A 19,158-nucleotide genomic window follows, 5' to 3' on the forward strand; every position below is an offset into this window, starting at 1 on the left:
TGTTTATTGGTAAGAAACTGAAGCTTAAAGACAGTGAGCTGACTAAGACCACACAAGTCAGTAGTAGGTATAATATTTTTGTGTCAAGAAATAAGAGATACAGTGAGACCTTGTTATCCGCTGGGATTTGGTTCCAGGATCCTCTGTGGATAACAAAATCCATGGATACTCAAGTCCCATTAAATATAAAGGCAGGAAAAAAAGTGTTCCTTATAGAAAATGGAAAATCAAGGGTTGCTATTTGGAATGTATACTTTTTTGGAATGTTTTCAAAATGAATGCTTGAATCCATGTATTAAAAATCTGTGGGTAAGGAGGGTCAACTGTAAATCAGTATCAGACAAATGAATACTCATATTATGTCCATATGGGTCTTGTCCTTTTGTACCTCAGTAGTGATATAGCATGTATGTAGCAACATCCTTACTTATCTGTATTTTTTTTTCTGAACCAAGAACTGTATTTGCTTCCTTGTGCCTTACTATCTCTGTTCTGTACTGAAATGTGATGGTATAATACTGATTTACTTCAGGCAGACATATGTGATAGTTTCTTCTGCTAGAAAAAGATCATTTGTATTTCATGTACAGGAAGCTCAAAACAATGGACTTCTGGCTGTTCACTTCCGATGAGGTTAAATTGTTAATGTTACGTTTTTTAATATCTGCCAGTATTTGAAAATTGAGGAAATGATTTCCTGCTAACGATCTATCCACGGGGTACTTCACTTTAGACAAAATGTGACAAAAATGTAATACAGAGGCATGTGAGGGCATGTGTACAGATATAGGTTTTTAATTAGACATATAGAGCATTATCATTGACCCATACAACTCATGTATTTAGATATTTTATATTTAATTTTTGTCTCCTTGGTTTTTTGTATTTGTATTTTTAATTATGTACATTTTGCAATTGTCTTTGCCCATAAGTGAAAAAATTATATCTACCTATCATATAATTGCATAGCACTTTTAAAAGTTACTTTTAAAAACTATAAACATAACTGGATTGAGGTACACAGGGGTTCTATAACTCCTACCCAAACTACAAAGAACGCTCATGTAGACATTATGTCTTGAAGCAATAAGCAAGCATGAAATAAAATACAATTTCTGTAAAAACTCGGCTTTTATAAAGTGGTTTCTAGATTTTAGTGATATACATTAAAAAAAAAAGATTAGCATAACTAACCAATCCCATTTACTTCAGTAGGCTTGCTCTAAGTATGACTAATTTTGGATGTAAACCTCTAATAATTAAAATACAGTACTGTACACACTTGTAGTACTGCATTCATGTTGGAGAAAAGGTCTGAGTACCGCTGGGATCATTGCTGTTGTGTGTGCTTTCAAGTTGTTTCCGATTTAGAGCAACCCTAAGGGGAACCTATCATAGGGTTTTCTTGGCAGATTTCTTCAGAGGGGGGTTGCCATGGCCATCCTATTCTGCTTTGGTCAGGCCTAACCTAGAATACTGTGTCCAGTTCTGGGCCCCACAATTCAAAAAGGATGTGGAGAAACTGGAGCGTGTCCAAAGGAGGGCAACTAAAATGGTGAAGGGTCTGGAAACCATGCCCTATGAGGAACGACTAAGGGAGCTGGAGATGTTTAGCCTGGAGAAGACAAGGTTAAGAGGGGCTATGACAGCCCTGTTTAAATACTTAAAGGGATGTCATATTGAGGAGGGAGCAAGCTTGTTTTCTGCTGCTCCAGAGAACAGGACCCGGAGCAATGGATGCAAGCTCCAGGAAAAGAGATTCCACCTCGACATTAAGAAGAACTTCCTGACAGTAAGTGCTGTCTGACAGTGGAACACACTCACTCGGAGTGTAGTGAAGTCTCCTTCTTTGGAGGTCTTTAAGCAGAGGCTGGATGGCTATCTGTCAGGGATGCTTTGATTGAGATTTCCTGCATGGCTGGGGGTTGGACTGGATGGACCTTGTGTTCTCTTCCAACTCTATGAAGATTATTGGACCGGGGTTAAAACGTTCCCCGGTGTGTTCTAATGTGCACGCGCGGGGGCACGCACGGAGCATGATGGGAACCTGATGGGGCCCAGAACGCTATTTTACCGCACAGTGGAACGCCGCCATTGCCGCTGGGCATTCCCATCATGTTCCCATTGAGTTCCAGGGGACGCCATTTCTGGGAACTGTTTCAAACGCACCGGGGAACGTTTTAACCCTGGTCTGATAATCTTCTATGATTCTATGATTCTGTGATCCGCTGAAGCTGAGAGAGTGTGACTAACCCAATGCTCAAACATTTACACCACACTGGCATACATTCGCTGGGATTAGGGGCACAAGACCCCTGTGAATGTGGAAAAACTTCAAATAACAAAAACACTATGTTTTTACCTGAGAGAACATTTCTCTAGGAATCTCTAGGTCCTCCAGTGCAACTCTCTGATCAACATTTGCCAGACATTGACCACGGAATTGCGCTGGAGGAGCTACAAATACCTAGTGGAGTGTTCTTTCTAGGAATCTCTAGGTCCTTCAGTGTGACTTTTGGTTAAAGTTGACCACAGAGTTGCGCTGGAGGACTTAGATATTCCTAGAGAGAACATGTTCATAAAATCCGTAAATAATCAAAATCCGCAAGTCAAAGCCGCAAACGTGAGGGAATTTACATAGTAATTCACAAAGGAATTTACATTAAGGGAGCCATCTACTGGCAACTAGTAATACTTATAGAATGTGCAGTTCCCAGATTGCAAATTCAATGTAAAATGGCCATTGGAAAACTCCTCCATGTAAACCAGTAGTTCTTAATTTGTGGGTCATGACCCCTTTGGGGGCCGAACGATCCTTTCACAGAGGTCACCTAGACCGTCGGAAAACACTTATTTCCAATGGTTTTAAGAACCGAGACACCACAGTTTTATTGTTGGGGATCACTACAACATGAGGAACTGTATTAAAGGGTCACTGCATTAAGAAGTTTGAGAACCACTGATAGATTGTTTTGTGCCTTCATAGCTGGATGCATCCATCACAATGTTATGGTTTTTTAGGTAAACAGGGCCAGCTTGGTGTAGTGGTTTGAGTGTTGGAGTTGGATACTGGGAGACCAGGATTCAAATCCTGGCTTGGCTATGTAAACCCACTGGGTGACACTTGGGCAAGTCACATTCTCTCAGCCTCAGTGTATGGTAATGGCAAACCTCTGAAGAAACTTGCCAAGGGAACCCCCTGAATAGGTTTGCCTTAGGGTCCCCATAAATCAGAAATCACTTGAACAACAACTATCACAAACCACCATTTGTTCCCAACAATTTGAATCTAAATCTAAAAGAACTGAATCTGAGTCAGAATCTGTCGCGGCAAGGAGACGCAGAGACAGGAATGGGGTGCACAAGCTTCCTCACAAGCTTGCCTCTCAGCCAGGTTTCTGGCTGGGCCTTTTATTGTGATTTTGCTTACTTCCGTCCATTGTCTTCCTTACAATCATTGATGATAGCCTTGCTCCTAGGTCACCGGACTGGCATGACAGGTGCGTGATCAGTGCATGCTTGGTGCGTGCTCTTGAGGCAAGGAAGCAGGATATGGAGACCAGCTAAGCCAGCCGAATCAACATGGGCTTATCTATCTAATTATGGATAAAGCATTGTCATCTCGAGAGAAGGTCGAAGTCCTATGGTTTGCCAGTAGAACTGCCACGTTTCAATCTTGATGAGCATTGCTATCCTGAGAGAAGGTCGCGACCCCATGGTTTTACCCATGAGGTTGCCACATCTCCCTCTTTTTTGTTTTTTATGAGCTGGTATACATATCCTGCGAACAGCTGCTTTTCTGGGGCCGTCATTACCTTTGCGAAAACATGGTGCATAAGGTAGGGATACATTGGATGAGATGGCAAAATAGGATCATAATACAAAAATGATAATGCCATATACAAGAAGTTGTTTCAGCCAATGAAAGTCTGGCAAATAGTAAATCAATCAGCTTCATAATCCAGAATATCCAAGGTTTTGGTGGACCTGAGTTAGGTAAATCATGTAGTTCTTCAATCAAATTATTAATGGAACAAGAGTTATCTGACAATTTGAGGCAACACATATCTTGATGTCTTTACACAGCAAAAGTATTCAGTTGGGCTATAGAGGTGTATTGTAGAGTCATAGTCAGAGGTGAGTGTTACTGCTCTTTGAACCCTGAAAACATCCAAGATAGAAGGGGGTTGGAGAACAGGAACAAGCCCTCTCAGACAGCACTGTGTGCCATCAGACACATTGGCAGGTATAGAATTATAGGTTTGACAGTTACAATTAAAAAACTATCCAGGTGGCAATAAAATATGGATATATATATATAAATGAAATCTCTTTTCCCAAACATTTTGATCTCCCCTTTGATACCACTGATGTGAAGGGGCTCCACTGGTCAAACATAATAAACCAAGTACAACAGTTAACATAGAATTATGGGTTAATACAGTACATATTTTTGATTTCTTCACATAGTAAAAGTAAATAGTCTATGGCTGCTCCATTGTCCAGAATGGCATCTCTAAGTTCATGTTGTTCATTGTTTAGCATCATGTGAAATGGTTGATTGGATTGAAATATTAGGTTCTGAAGGCCTTGATGCCGTGTGTAGGTTTAAGATACTTGGCTGATGTCCATACTGTGCCTATTGGGGTTGACACTGCTGCACAACCTCTTCCCCAAATGACGGGGGTTGCTGGTCCTTTCCGCTGTCTCTGGTGACTGTCAATATCACACCAAGGGCCACAGCAGCAGGGAAAATGAAGGAAAACGTTTCTGTGTTGGAAATAAATAATCAGACAATGCAATTAAATTATTCCAGGCAAATCAAATACAACAGATATGGCCCGGTTCACAACCTTTTTGTGTTGATTGGCGGGGTGCATTCCCCCTTTTTTTGTTTGTAGAAGAAGGCTATTGGGGTCATTAAAAAGGAGAAAGAGGGGATTTTATGTCCCTTTAACTTCTGGGCATAGGCAAATTCATGAAAGAAATTTGGGATATTTGCACCATTTTAATTGAGAAGGTGTACCACCTTTGAGATTGAAAGGAAAATGTAAGGCATGTGCCTTTTACTTTGAGGACTGGAGAGCTCAGAAAAGACAGGTGGCATTGTGAACAAACTGAACTTGCATTGTTCTCTGAGCATGTGAAGAGTATGAAAAGACAGAAGCAGAGGAAGCAGACGAGACAAAGGGCAGTAGTGAGGCTGTATAGCCTTACCTTCTCACAGAAGAGAACAAAGAAAAATTGTTAGGAACATAGGAAAATACTGGATAGGAGAGAGAAAAAGAATCTCTCCCCCCTCTTTGAACTTTAAACAGAGAGGGCTATCCATAGGGAAGAACATAGAAGAATGGCAATAGCAGACTTTAGTAAAGAAGGTCGGATACCAATTTTAGCAAAAATGAGGAAATCTATTTTAGCAAATCCTTTTCTGCAAGCAGACCTATGGAGTACAGGATTAAACTCAAAAACAAATAAAATGAGGCAGAGGAGAAGGAGGGGTTTCCCCCTCAGTAATCCCACTATAGCTAACCTAGATGAAGAGCAAGAGAGACAGATAGACTGTGCTGGTAAGAGAAGCTCTCTTTCTAGGAAACAATGTATAAAAGAAGGAAGCAAAAACAACACAAATGGAGGAAGAGTACAAGAAATTCAGACTTATGAGTTGCAAAAGTGTAGCACAAATCCAAACACATTAACAGACAGACAAATGAACAATTTCTAGGTGCAAGAGGACTACAATCTGTTTCTAAACATGTACCACAATTTAGGTAGATGGGATATGTAGTCCTTTAGACATGAGAACACAAAGCAACCTAGACAAAACCTTTTTTCCTACTTTAGCTAAGACAGTTTTTACAGATAGACTACTGACCAAAGTGAGGCTTAACAGAAAGGAAAAGACACTTGAGAACAGGAATTAATCCCTATTGAAAAACCAATGCAGCAAAGACCTTTGGACTAAAGGAAAGGAGCTGACTTCAGATTTGCAAATCACAATCAGTCAAACAAACAAGGAAATTAACAAACACAAGCAACAATTGATAGGATCTATGACAACCATGCTGGCCTTTAGCTGTTGCAATTCTCCAGCCAAGCCTGGGCAAATCAAACACATCAAGGAGAAAAAGGCAGACCGAACTGACCACTAAAAGAATGAGACATAGAGCTCTTGCTGACTGGGAAGTCTAGTTTTTCCAAGCACACTCTCCTGTTTTATTCTACAAAATTTTATGTTCTCTTTGTCTGCAAGACCTGTGCATCCATAGAGGTTCCCAAAATATGGAAAGAGGAAGATAGATGGAATGGAGGATATTGAGTAACATTTATTTGTCACAGACTGTTGGTCTTAGTACCCCTTGAGCCACTTACAGCTTTGTTGAGATGTTTGTGGGCCAGCAATGGCACAGACTTGAGGCACAAAATCAGCCTCCCAATTTATTGGCAACTTCTGTGTTCGCATCACAGTCACATCCACTCCTGTGCGTAAAAGTCCTGTGAAACTTAAAACCTGCAGTCACAAATATATGGCTGAGCCGCTGGTTAGCAACTGGCTGTTTTATCCACTGTACATCAACACCACCAGGTTCTATATCTGATGAGTTTGGGGCTGCCGATGGTAACAAAACTAAGTGTGCCGCTGGCATATCTAAGGACAAAAATTGTGGCAGATTAACCCAAACCTGCATTTGAATTGTTCCTGCATAATCATTACCTATAGCACTAGGTGTAACAAAAATTCCTCTTTCTGAAGGAGATGATATGGGTGAAACCAGTCCTATTAGTCCAGAATTAAAACATTTCATTTCCTTTTCATTACCCAATGATATGGCAGCTGCCGAGAGATTCATTTTATGTGATTGAGTGCCTATGTCCTGGCAAACTCCAAGCATACCTGCCAATGCAAGATTTCTAGATGCCATCAATGGTTGTAAAGCTTTCTGACAATCTTTGTTATCTTTTGCCAACTTGATTAACAAATCTTTGGCCACTTCAGGATTATCAACCTGCTGTGCTAAAGCTAATGACTCAAGTATTTATACATATAGGAAGGCACCCTTAAATGTAGGATTATGACTGCTCTCCCTAATCTGAACAGGACTGCATCTACACTGCAGAATTAATGCAGCTTGACGTTGCTTTAAACCTGCCATGGCTCAATGCTATGGAATTCTGGGATTGTTAGTTTTGTGTTTAGGTATTTAGCCATTTATTTATTTATTTATTTATTTCATTGCTTAATGCTGACTTTCTCCCAAAAAAGGGACCAAGCCAGTTTACTAGATAAAAACACGTTAGAAACCGATTTATTTCCCCTTTTGTCAGAGAGTGCTTGAGCCTACAACAAACTACAAATCCCAGGATTCCATAGTATGGAGCCATGACAGTTAAAGCGGTGTCAAACTGGATTAATATATGTGTGGCTGTAGGAAACTGGTTTTAGGGGTGTCTTCTATAGTGAGGGAAACAGCCATTTGCTAATGGGAAAAAAGTGTGTGCTTTGGGTACATAATAAGACAAGAAAGAAATCTCTGAATGTTGTTAATAATCGCTGTAGGAAACGCCTCTTCTCTCTACTCTTTCCACACAGTTTTTTTACAGACTACATCTCCCAGAACGCACTTCTTCCGCCTCTACGTATACGCCCGGTCGCAATGGCTTCTGGGAGGTGTAGTCTTAGAACGTATATAAGCGAATGAGTGCCGCCGCCGTTTTGGATTCCACTCCAGTCTAGTGGAGGCTTGGTAACGGTGCCAGGCAGGCGTTGATGGCAGCCGCCGCGGGCCAAAAGACTTCCGGCGGCGGAGCAAAGACTGGAGCCTCGGCCTCCTCCTCGGTGAGGGAGGGAATAATCTGGCATATATGGGGCTTCAGTAAAGAAGGCTTTAATTGCTGAAGGAGGACGGAGGGGGCCTTTCTAGGCGGGAGGGTCTCCCTTTTCAGTGAAGGAGCACTGCCATTATAATTGGATGCCTATGTAATTATTTGTAACTGCAGTTTCCTTCCTCTGCTCTAGAAATTGCCTTCTCCAACCCTTTAGATTGCAATGAATAACCCAGGAAGAAGAGAGACTCCAAAGGGGCCTTCTTCTATACAGTTACAATTACAGTTAGAGATTATTATGCTTTATGGAGTGGCTTCTTCTAGTACTTCACAATTACATTTATAATTATATATTATTATGCTTTAATATATCTATCTATCTATCTATCTATCTAATTGCAATATATAACCAGGAAGAAGACTACAAAGTGTCTTCTTCCAGTGCTTTACAATTAAATATTACACACACACACATATAATTGCAATGAATAACCCAGGAAGAAAGCTCCAAAGTGTCTTCTTCCAGTGATTTACAATTATAATTAAATAATATATAATTATAATTGTAAATCACTGGAAGAAGCCACTTTGGAGTCTTCTTCCTGGGGGTATGCATTGCAATTATGTATGTGTATATATAATTCTTTGAGATCTTCTTTCTGGGTTATTCATTGTGTGTGTGTGTGTGTGTGTGTATATATACTGTATATATATATATGTATATATACTTGTAAAGTACTGGAAGAAGACACTTTGGGGTCTTCTTGAGTTATTCATTGCAATCTGAAATTTCTAGAGTTGAGGAAGGGAAGGAAGGAAATTACAATTATAGTCTATATATATATATATATATATATTATATAATATAATACAATTATAATATAGAATTATACATATAACTATATAATATACGCATCTGAGGAAGTAGCCTTAAGTCTAGGAAAGCTCGTGCTGCCAACTTCTTTCTTTCTTTCTTTCTTTCGGTTTCAAAGGTGCTGCAAGATCTCTGCCTACTGGAAGAAGTTGTTCTGGGGGCTCTTCTTCCAGGGTTATGCACTGCAATCTAAAATTTCTAGACTTAGGAAGGGAAAGGATTGGAAGCTATTTTGGAAGGAGTTTTGTTCTGCTAAAGGAAACATCTTGTCAAATAACAGTGGGGTTTGTTTGTTTTTTATTTTAATGAAATATCTTTGTAACAAGAGCTACTCTCATAGGTTGCTTCAGTTTTGTTGTGTGCCTTCAGGTCATTTCTCATTGGGTTTTTTGGGACAAGATTTGTCCAGAGTGGGCTTTGCCTTCCTCTGAGCTGGGAGAGTGTGACTTGCTCAGAGCAGGGTGACCAAATGTCCTGTAGGCTAGTCAAGAAAAACAGACATGACCAAATAAAAGCTAGAAACACTAAATTCATGCTTCTTAGCTGTACTCGAAATGGAAGACATTTTGGAATTCCTCCTGGATAGAAGTTTGAAATGGAGGACATGTCCTGGAAAAGGAGGACTTCTGGTCACTCTGGTCCAAGGCACCCAGTGGGTTTCCACAGCTGAGGGGGAACTTGAAACCTGCTCTCCAGAGTCATAGTCCAACACTCAAACCATTGGACAACACTGGCTCCCTTTGGTTAATGAGTTGGGGAAACAATACCTTTTACAGTCAATAGATTGGTTACTGAATTAGGGATAAGGAATTGTTTGTAATATGGACACAACAGGGGTGCTTGAAATATTTTTGGGGGGCAGTAAGAGTGGTTTGTGGTTGTTATTCTTGTGCATATCATATCATATGTGGCTTGCTTTTGTATTCTATAATATGTTAATTATGGTATAATATGTTATACAATATTCTATAATAACATTTAGACAGGTGTGATAAAAAGGGAAGAAGCAATGTATAGTGTATAGAGCATAGGATTATCTAACTACCCGTTGCCTTAAATGCCCTATGAATTCTGTTATTCATCTGTTGCCCCACCCCAATAATGAGGATGCGACTTTTAAATCAGTTTGATCATAGCACCTTTGCCTACACAAGTTGAGTCTTCCTTCTCTGGAATACTGAAATCCAAAATATTACAAAAACCAAAGCATTTTTTCCTGGGTGTCTGAGATAGTGACACCTTTGCATTCTGATGGTTCACTGTACACAAACTTTGTTTCATTCATACATTTATTTTTAATAATCTTGTATAAAATTTTGTTTTGTGCCTTCAACTCACTTCTGTGGCAACCCTAAGGCTACCGTGGGGTTTTCTTGGCAAGCTTTGTTCAGAAGAGGTTTGCCATTGCTGAGAGCGTGTGACTTCCCAGTGTCACCCTGTGCTGCAAAAACTCTCTACACACACAAACCAGCTAGTTTCCTATGAGTTTTCCTGGCTATGTGACCATATTCTGGAAGAGTTTATTCCTGACATTTCACCTGCAGGAATAAACTCTTCCAGAACGTGGCCACATACTGTAGCCTGGAAAACCCACAGAAAGCTCTGGACACCGGCCACGAAATCCTCCGACTTCATGCAAACCAGCTATTTTAAGAAAGTGCTAGATATTTTCTAGTTTTGCCATCCTTATTGCACGATTATCACTTTCTCATGACATATTTTTTTTCAGGCCAAATTGGACTATTCACATTTGTCATTGTTATCAGCTACTCTGTTTTACTCTTTCTAATAGGGTCTGATTTTTGTTTCAGTTTTGAAATTGTTTTAGTTGTTTTATAATTACACTTTTGCATGTGTTTGCATATTTTCAGAAAAGCTCTGACTGTACTGGAAAGCAGGCCTGGCATTTCTGGTGATATGATGCCTGAGCAGTGACAAAACAGATAGACCCAGTTTCTGAAAAAAGTACACAATTTATTCCTTTGTTATGTTTTATCTTGTGACCCATTCTACATATTGCTGTTTCCTTTCATCCCTGTAATTCCCCCTTGGGGATGATTTGTAAATTAATACCCACTTAATGGGCAGGCTTCTCACAGGCTCTGTTGTTCAAGGAATATACAAATGATTTGGGTTCATCCTCAGCAGGAAAGAAAAGTACAGATTTTGGCTAGAAGAAAAATTTCGAAATCTATATCTTTATTAGGACAGCTCAAGAGAAAACACACAAAGGTACACAAGTTTTCGAGGTCATTAGATCTCTCCACTAGGCAACATATTACAAAAGGCAAGGAAGGCTGATGTGATGATAAAATCATGAAGTCTGCATTGTGTTTTAAGATTAAATGTGAGCGAAAGGGGGTTGCAGGTACTGTATTCAAATTAGACCTCTCCAGTTGATGGCTTTATGTTGTCCTTGGGAGAGCTGGGATGAAGAAACAAATTAGGTTTAGTTTCTCATTTTGAAGGCCTTAATCTAGATATTATCTTCAACTAGAGTAGACCCATTGTATCAGTAGATTTATATGCATGTTGATTTACCAGGATCCCCTTTATTTAGTGGGTCTAAAGCTACCAGATCGCATCTGATCTTGGATGCTAAGTGGGATCAGACCTGATTAGCACTTCAATGGGAGATTACCAATGAATACCAGGTGCTGTAGGCTATATTTTAGAGAAAGGAACTAGCAAAACCACCCCTTGAATATTCCATGCCTAAGAAGACCCCATTAAATTCATGTGTTTTCCATAAGCTGACAGACAACTTGAAAGCATACACACACTAATTTAGTTGGTACTAACAATCAGTTTTAGTACATGAACTTCAGATTTTATTTGAACCTGACTTCATCTTAGTAGAAACACACAGGTAGTAAACAGAAAAGAAAGTTTGGGAATGGCCACAATTTTTATATTAATAATGCTGGAGATTATTTTGGGTGATGGTACAGTAGAAAGCAAAGTGGTTAACAGGATCTTTATAGTTATAATATATGGGAGTACTTTAATTTCTGAAGAGCCATATGGCACAATGCCAGAAACTATGCTGAACCCCTATTAAACTTGGAGCTCTTCTTCAGCTGAATGTAAATGCACAACACATACATGATCACAGTTTTCTCTGTACTGTACTTTAATTAATTGTAGCTAGTGGATTCCCTAAACACTGGTGAAGTTTTCTGACTCCACATTCCCACAGGAAAATGAGTTTCAGAAGACCGGGTTGGTGTAGCCCATGGTGTCTCTGCCATCCCAGTGTCCTGAAACATGGATGTAATTATGAACTTTTTCCTGCTTAAATCGGCAAAACAGTTTTTAAAATGTTTACAAATAGGAGGGAATAAAACGTTTTAGGTAAGACACAATTTAGAAAGGTTTTGAATTCCGATCTTTACATCTTGTTTTGGATTGGACAGAACTGCTCCATCACATTTGGAAAAAAATGTATTTGTTACAATGATTTTTAGATTAGTTTTACTTTACCAAACTGATTTGTTATTTTTTATTATGAAAACAATGTGGTAAAAACAAAAGTAAAACAATTAGCAATGACTTTCCATTAGGGAAGACCAGAGAGAGAGAGAGAGAGAGAGAGTCTTTAAAATGCACCAAGAATTTCCTTCTCAAATTTATTTGTTTATGAAAAGCATTATACAAGGTGAAGCAGGCATTGTTGTTGTATGCTTTTAAGTTGTTTCTGATTTTTAGCAGGCCTATAATGGGGGCTTCCTGGCAAGTTTCTTCAGAAGGGATTTGCCATCACCATCCTCTGAGACTGAGAGTGTGTGACTTGCCCTAGCTCACTTAAGGCTGGAACTGACTGGCAAAATATGCTGTCTTCCCGCTGGCTTGGGGTGTGTGGTGTACACACGATATATGCCCCCAAGCTGGCAGGAAGCTGCCATGTAGCTGCCCGGCTGTTTACACAGTGGCAGCTTTTTGGCACTCCAACGGTGTAGTGTTTAGATGGCACCGCCACAGGAGTGCCGAAAAGCCATGGAAGAAAGGGTGCCCTTTTTTCAGTGACATTTTGCCACTTCATTTTGCACTGGAATAAAGGCAGATCGGGTGCAGCCCCGATCCGGAGCTCGGAGGGGTGGCATCACACTGTCCCTTTGGGCTGATCTGTTTCGGTCCTTAGTGAGTTTCATGGCTGAGCCAGGATTTGCACCCTTGTCTCCAGAGTCAGAGTCCAACACTCAAACCACTACACTGCTGGTTCTGAAGCAGGCTAATTGGTTATAAAATAAATGGACAGAATAGTGCCCCCTGCCCCTGCCACATAGCTTGTCTTCTATAGGGCTGGAGACTTTCTAAATAAATGGAAAATGGGATTTTGTGGGCAGACAGGAGAACTCTCCTCCTTTCCACTCTGGATGCCTTTTGAATGCCGGTAAACTTACAGTGGTAGAAATGGACACATTTCTGGGTGGGCATACTCTTTTCCTTTTAAAAACAAAAAGAGACCGTTACTGTATTATTATTTTTTTCCATCTGGATGCCAACATTAATATTGAGACAAGATGTTTAAATCTGTAGCCGTGGAAAATTCATTGCATTTGGTTGCTTAATGATACTTAAAGTTGAGTGTTCTTTAAGCCTTGATACATTGCTAAAAGAAACCACGCAGACTTGTGCCAGCCCTTAAGATGCCCCTCAACACTGGTTGTTTGTTCTTTTTTCCTTATGCTCCTAATGGGTGTGACTTGACTTAGTTTCATGGCCTGACTTTTTTTAATGGCTCAGGGCAAAATAATGACATCAGAAGAATTTTCTTCCTGCAAACAAATTAATTTGTCCAAAGCTATCTTATAGATGTATGTTCTTATTTAATATAGTTATTATTATCAACACAGCATTCTGCATTCTTTTAAACCTTTTGCAATCATCAGTGTATTCTTATGGTTTCTAAGTGTGCAGAATTACTAGGTAACCTATAATAACAAAGTATGTGTTAGTCTCTACTATAGCTCCAAGGCCATGAAACCTATCCCCACCTAGAACACCAAGGATTGCTTTGTTTTAAAATGTATTAATAAATGGCTTAATTTAAGTAAATTATAACAAGTATTTACAGTATCCTTTTTAGTTAATGGGTCACAGGCTTCCATAACTGTCCTTAGAGACAAAATTGGGAGGCAGCTTGGAATAGACATTCCTCCTAGGCAGTCTCTAAACTCTTTGCATCAGTTTCAGAGAGATTCAGTGTTCTGCCTTCTGGTAAGAGCTGGGAGAAGAGAATGAACAGAGTGCAATACTGAATGAAACCAAGGATGAGGAGAGAAAGACTTACTGAGAAGGGAAATAAATGGAGGACAAGGATGGGAAAAGCTCAGTGTGTGTGAGAGTGAGTTAGAGTGAGAACACCTGATAGAGGGGAACAAGAAGTTTCTGACCCTTGTAAACCTGGGTACTTCTGGTAAGTTATAACTCAAGGCCTGACTTCTCATTTTTGAAGGCAGTTATTCCAATGTTTAACAAAAATGCAATCTTCCATACTGTAGACAAGATTTGAATTCATGCATGGACAATATAGATAGAGAGAGAAAAGGAGTGGGTTTGCTTAGGCATGGGCACTCTCTGTTTCTTGCTTCTGCCCTACCCATGGCTGGCCTGTGGCTCCTGACAGATTACCTTTGAGGGAATGCTGTTATTACCCAATCCTGCCTTACTTTTAGGTCAGTATTCCAAAGCCTTTTGTTTTCTTCTGAATTCAATTGTCCATCATCAGATCTGTGTGTAAACCCATCTTTACTTATCTTTCAGAGGCAAATTAGCAAAATTTGTGTAGGAAGTAGTAAATCCCTCCCCCCATTGATCTACCCATAGATTGCCTGCATCATCACACAATGTGCAGCATCTAAGTAGAATCACCTAGTACCATGTTATTAGTATATGAAGAAAGGTGGAATATATTACTTCATTCTCAGTAATAAAGCAATTCAGTTAATGGGTGACAGGCTTCCATAACTGTCCTTAGAGACAAAGGTGGGAGGCAGCTTGGAAAAGACATTCCTCCACATGGCTTTAGGCAATCTCCAAACTCTGGATCAGTTTCAGAGAGATTCAGTGTCCTGCTTTCTGTTAAGATCTGGGATAAGAGAATGAACAGTGCAATACTGAACATTTCTTTTAGTAACATTAGCTATGTTATCACAAATGTCTTTTTGTAGCCTGAATCCGGTAAAATCGTGCTAGTACCAAGTCTGTTTGTTGAGCTAGCAAATATGAATTTCTAGTTAGTGCAAGGAAGAAAGTCAATACTGCTTTCCATTGTATAACTAGTTGTGCAAATGCAGACTAAATGCGTATGCTGTTGTGTGCTAACGCTTGCACAGTGGTTAAAGCAAGCACAACTGTCTATTTTGCTTTTCTGGCATCATATTGGATCTAGTTCTATGGCTCAGTCCCTAATCTGAATAAATTGTGTAATAATCTATGAGTACAGACGCTGTGGTAATCAAAGCACCTGATCACCTTGGCAAGTAGCACACAACAAAATTGTTTCCTTTCTGCACTTATGGTAACTAGATTTTTTTGCAATTATCCAAACTATGGTTTGGTTTGGACAATTAGAAACCCTTGTTTGAACAAATCAGTACAGGGGGCACCTTGCTGACTGATAATAATAGAGGAAACAGTACATGTTCTTTATAGTTTTTCCAATGTTGTTTTATTGATCATGTGTATTTGAAATATGAAAGTTCTGTGCAAGAAAGTTAATAGAATGAAGAAGTGGTTTTGCTCTATAGCGTTCTACAGGGAACAGAAACTAGGTGACAAAGACTCAATTAGTCTCTATGGCTTCTTTTAACCCTAAAAATAGCTAGTGAAAATGTGTGGGGTTGCTGACTTATAGATCTGCCACAGAAACCCACTGGGTGACATAATATTTTGTGGGTTTTTCAGGCTACGAGGCCATGTTCAAGAAGAGTTTATTCCTGACATTTCACCAGCAGCTGTGGCTAGCATCTTCAGAGATGGTTTCTTCTTTCCTGTTGAAGTTGTCCAGGTGTTTGTGAATTGCAATGGTTTCCCTGTGCATTCTGACCCGATAGTTGTTGGCAAGGCAGAAACTCTTAAAATAAACAAAGTTTGGCTACCAGTTCTGAAAAACACCAAAATCAAGACCATGCAGATGAAAGCCACCCAGAGTGAGGGGGGTTTCCCAGCAGACAATGGATCATTAATTAAATAGACACCCTGAGGCCTTGCCTTTTAACCCCAGAACAATACACAGATTAACATGTAAATTGCTTCCTTTCAACAAATAGTATACAGTGGGCCCTTGACTTATGCAGGGGATCTGTTCCAGACCCTGCATAAGGTAGGTAAAAAGCGTGTATGCTCGAACCCCACTGGATATAATGGGGCTCGTGCTCGCGCCACACCATTCTCTCCTTTGCCGCATGGCTTCAGCGTAAGATGAAAGCTGCCTACAGCGATCCCGCGTATGGTGCAGGCTCACTGTATATATCCCACTCTCCTTCATGCCAGCATTCTCTGAAGATGCCAGCCACAGCTGCTAACAAAACATCAGGAATAAACTCTTTTGGAACAAGGCCACATAGCCAAAAAAAAAAAAAAAAACCTATGGATGCTGGCCACGAAAGCCTTTGACTTCCCATTGGCTGACCTTGGACAAGTCATACACTTTCAGCCTCAGATGAAGTCAAAGACAAACTCCCTCTGAACCAATCTTGCAAACAAACAAACAAACAATCCCATGATAGCCTCAGGGTTGCCATAAATCGGAAACAACTTGAAGGCACATAACAACACCAAAACAATAGCTATAGACCAAGAGTTGGGAATGTGTAGCCCTTCGGGCGTTGTTGAAACCATCAGACCTAGCCAGCTTAGTTACTGTAGCGGAATAATGGGAATTATAGTCAGCAACATGTGGAAAGCCACACGTTCTCCATCCTTCCAATAAATGAATGCCCTTGTGTGAGCTTAAAGAACAATAAAAAATCCAACCTACAGATACTGATCAATTGCCATTTGCCTAAATAAAGCTGTTGTAGGTGAGAAAACTGATTGTGTACATGCAAAGTACCATTTCACCTTATTTCTGCAGCTGTGTGAATACATAGAAATAAATAGAAAGGGTAGTGATACAACTATCTGTTTCCATTCAGCATAGTTTGCATAACAGATGTTAGTTCTTCTTCTTCAACAAAATGAAATGTTGACCTTCTGACAAAATTCCTGCTTTATCAGTCTTACTGTGTTTGTTGGGTATCTTTCAGTGCAAACATTAACACAAGTTGAAAGGAAAGTTGATACTAACATTCTTTATACCATAAATGGAAATTATGAAATTGTAAAATTTTGACTGACGTACTTCTTTACAGAATGTAGTTGTTAGACAACAATGAAGTTATTGTTAGGTATAAGAATAAAATAGCCTGTAGCAGGACAAGACTTGCTTTTGTCCGTATCTTCTATTTTTCTCCTTAAATGCACTCCCTTTTTTGTTTACATCCCAGATTCTTCTGCTTAATGTATTTTGGATTCAGATGGGACTCAACTGTCTTAAATAGGATATTAATATTTATGAGCTTAGCATCCTGTTTCTGAACAGAATAGACATAATATAAAACTGTGTCCCTTTTATAGCAATTCAAATATTTTCCTCTGCTTTCCAATTAGTATTTAGGTGTTCTCAAATGTACACCAATGCAGTCTATGTACGCAGGATAGTTTACTGTGGAATAGAGAGCAGTTGGAGGACATTATGTTTTATTTAGCTTTGCAGGGTAATTTTACTGTTGTATATTTGGAATCAAATGTTTTTATTACTTATTCATAGAAGTTACAATTGCCTTTCTCTCTGCAAGAGGAGGATTCTGTAATTTTATTGCTCTTCCTGGTCACAATAGCTTTAACTACCCAATAACACAAGCATGCTTAGTGATGCCTAGAGTGTTCATGGATGTGCTTATTCCTTTCCTTTTACAGTAGCAGAAATTAGCATCTTTTGGGACAGTGATGGCTTTTCCTGTTGAATTTGAATATGGAGGCCACAGGGACAGATGAAGTAGAAAAAATAAAATCAAAGTTTATGTCAGCATGGCACAATATGAAATACAGTAAGTGGAATGCAGTAAGTGAAACAATGTAAGCTAGACTTTGAAAAAAAATCCGCATGCTATCTTAAAACAATTGAAGATGGTTTGCTAACCGTAGTTAATAGCAACTGTATTTAATGGTGGTGTAGATATAACATCAATGCTGTTAGAAGAAGGAAGTAGAAATTTACACATGGAAGAGAATGAGAATGGGCCCACGCCCATTCCAGATCCTTTGGCATAATTTGGCTTTCTTTCATCAAGCCCCAGGTCTCTTTTTCTCTTCTAGTATGGCTGTGAGTTAGACAAAAGATTTCGCTTTCTTTTTTTAAAAAAAACAACTAACAGCAGGCTGATGTTATGTTTAAACTTGGACAAACTCTTGTTATCCCTAGCAAGGATTTAAGGAAACAAGGGAAACTAGTTTATGTTGTTGGCTTGTTATCTCAAACCAAGTACAGTCAGCCTGCGCCATACGTGGGCTTTATTTACGCGGCTTTCAGCTTACGCTGAAGCCACGCTACAATTAAATGAATGGCACACCTGTGGCACGTGTGCTGCACCACATGCATGCACCCCATTGTTTTCAAAGGGCATGCGAGCATATGCGGTTTTCCCCTGCGTAAGGGAAGGGCTGACAGTATGTGGCATTTGAGCTGTTGTGGGACTTAACTCTCACAAACTTTAGCAGGCCAAATCAGTGGCGAGGGATAATGGGAGTTGATGTCTGACAACATACAATCCAATAATTTCATCCCATCCTAAAGAATTATGAATGAGAAGTGCAGTTTAGGGTTCTAAAAATTAAAGATTAAATAATAGCCTTTCTTAGTTTCTCCCCCAGGTTTCTGCTCTATGTTTTTGTGTTTGTTTTTACTAGTTAAAGTTTCTCATTTGTATGTATTATTAATAACATACATATATGTGATGACTGGTCCTCCAGTCATCTGGGAACTTCTTCTGAACCATAAGGGGTTAATCTGGGAGGAGGTACATGCTAATGAGAGCTGACATCACATGCTAATGAGCTGTGACATCATAGCTGATGCAAGGTCTAACTGACCAATCAGAGAGTAGGACCGCAAGATTCAAGAACTTTCTATGGGAAGTCTTTAAAAGGCCCTTTGCGGCCATGCGGCCTTTGTCTCTCCCTTGATCCTCTCCTGAGGGGGAACCAGATGATGTCTCTTGGAGTCTGGGGGACACAGACTCAGGGGAATGCAGGTCGAGCGGCAAGGGGCCCTCCCTGCATCCAGGAACTCAAAAGGACTACAAATCCCATCTTCTGTGAGTAGTTAGCTAGTGCGTTTAGGCCTTTTGTTATTTTCAACAATGGCTTGTGTGGAATGAACTCTATAACTATGTTCTTTGGACCTGCAAGGCAAG

At 39.8% G+C, this 19,158-nt stretch overlaps 2 protein-coding genes across 11 annotated transcripts in view; one reads left to right on the top strand and one right to left on the bottom strand.

Annotated features, from left to right (window-relative positions):
* DOCK7 (dedicator of cytokinesis 7) overlaps positions 1-19,158 on the bottom strand; it is a 614,518-nt gene that overhangs the window by 171,790 nt on the left and 423,570 nt on the right. The window lies entirely within an intron of this gene.
* Positions 7,684-19,158, top strand: part of ATG4C (autophagy related 4C cysteine peptidase) — a 34,865-nt gene continuing 23,390 nt past the window's right edge. The window contains exons 1-3 of one of the 2 annotated variants that reach the window (XM_042462528.1): positions 7,684-7,837; positions 10,570-10,663; positions 17,663-17,793. In XM_042462528.1, coding sequence (XP_042318462.1) covers positions 17,718-17,793 — 76 coding nt within the window. In that variant the 5' untranslated portion in view covers positions 7,684-7,837; positions 10,570-10,663; positions 17,663-17,717. The remainder of the gene's footprint in view (positions 7,838-10,569; positions 10,664-17,662; positions 17,794-19,158) is intronic. The other variant, XM_042462527.1, reaches the window with a different exon arrangement.

The sequence above is a fragment of the Sceloporus undulatus genome, chromosome 4 (assembly GCF_019175285.1).
Source record: "Sceloporus undulatus isolate JIND9_A2432 ecotype Alabama chromosome 4, SceUnd_v1.1, whole genome shotgun sequence".
NCBI lineage: Eukaryota > Metazoa > Chordata > Lepidosauria > Squamata > Phrynosomatidae > Sceloporus > Sceloporus undulatus.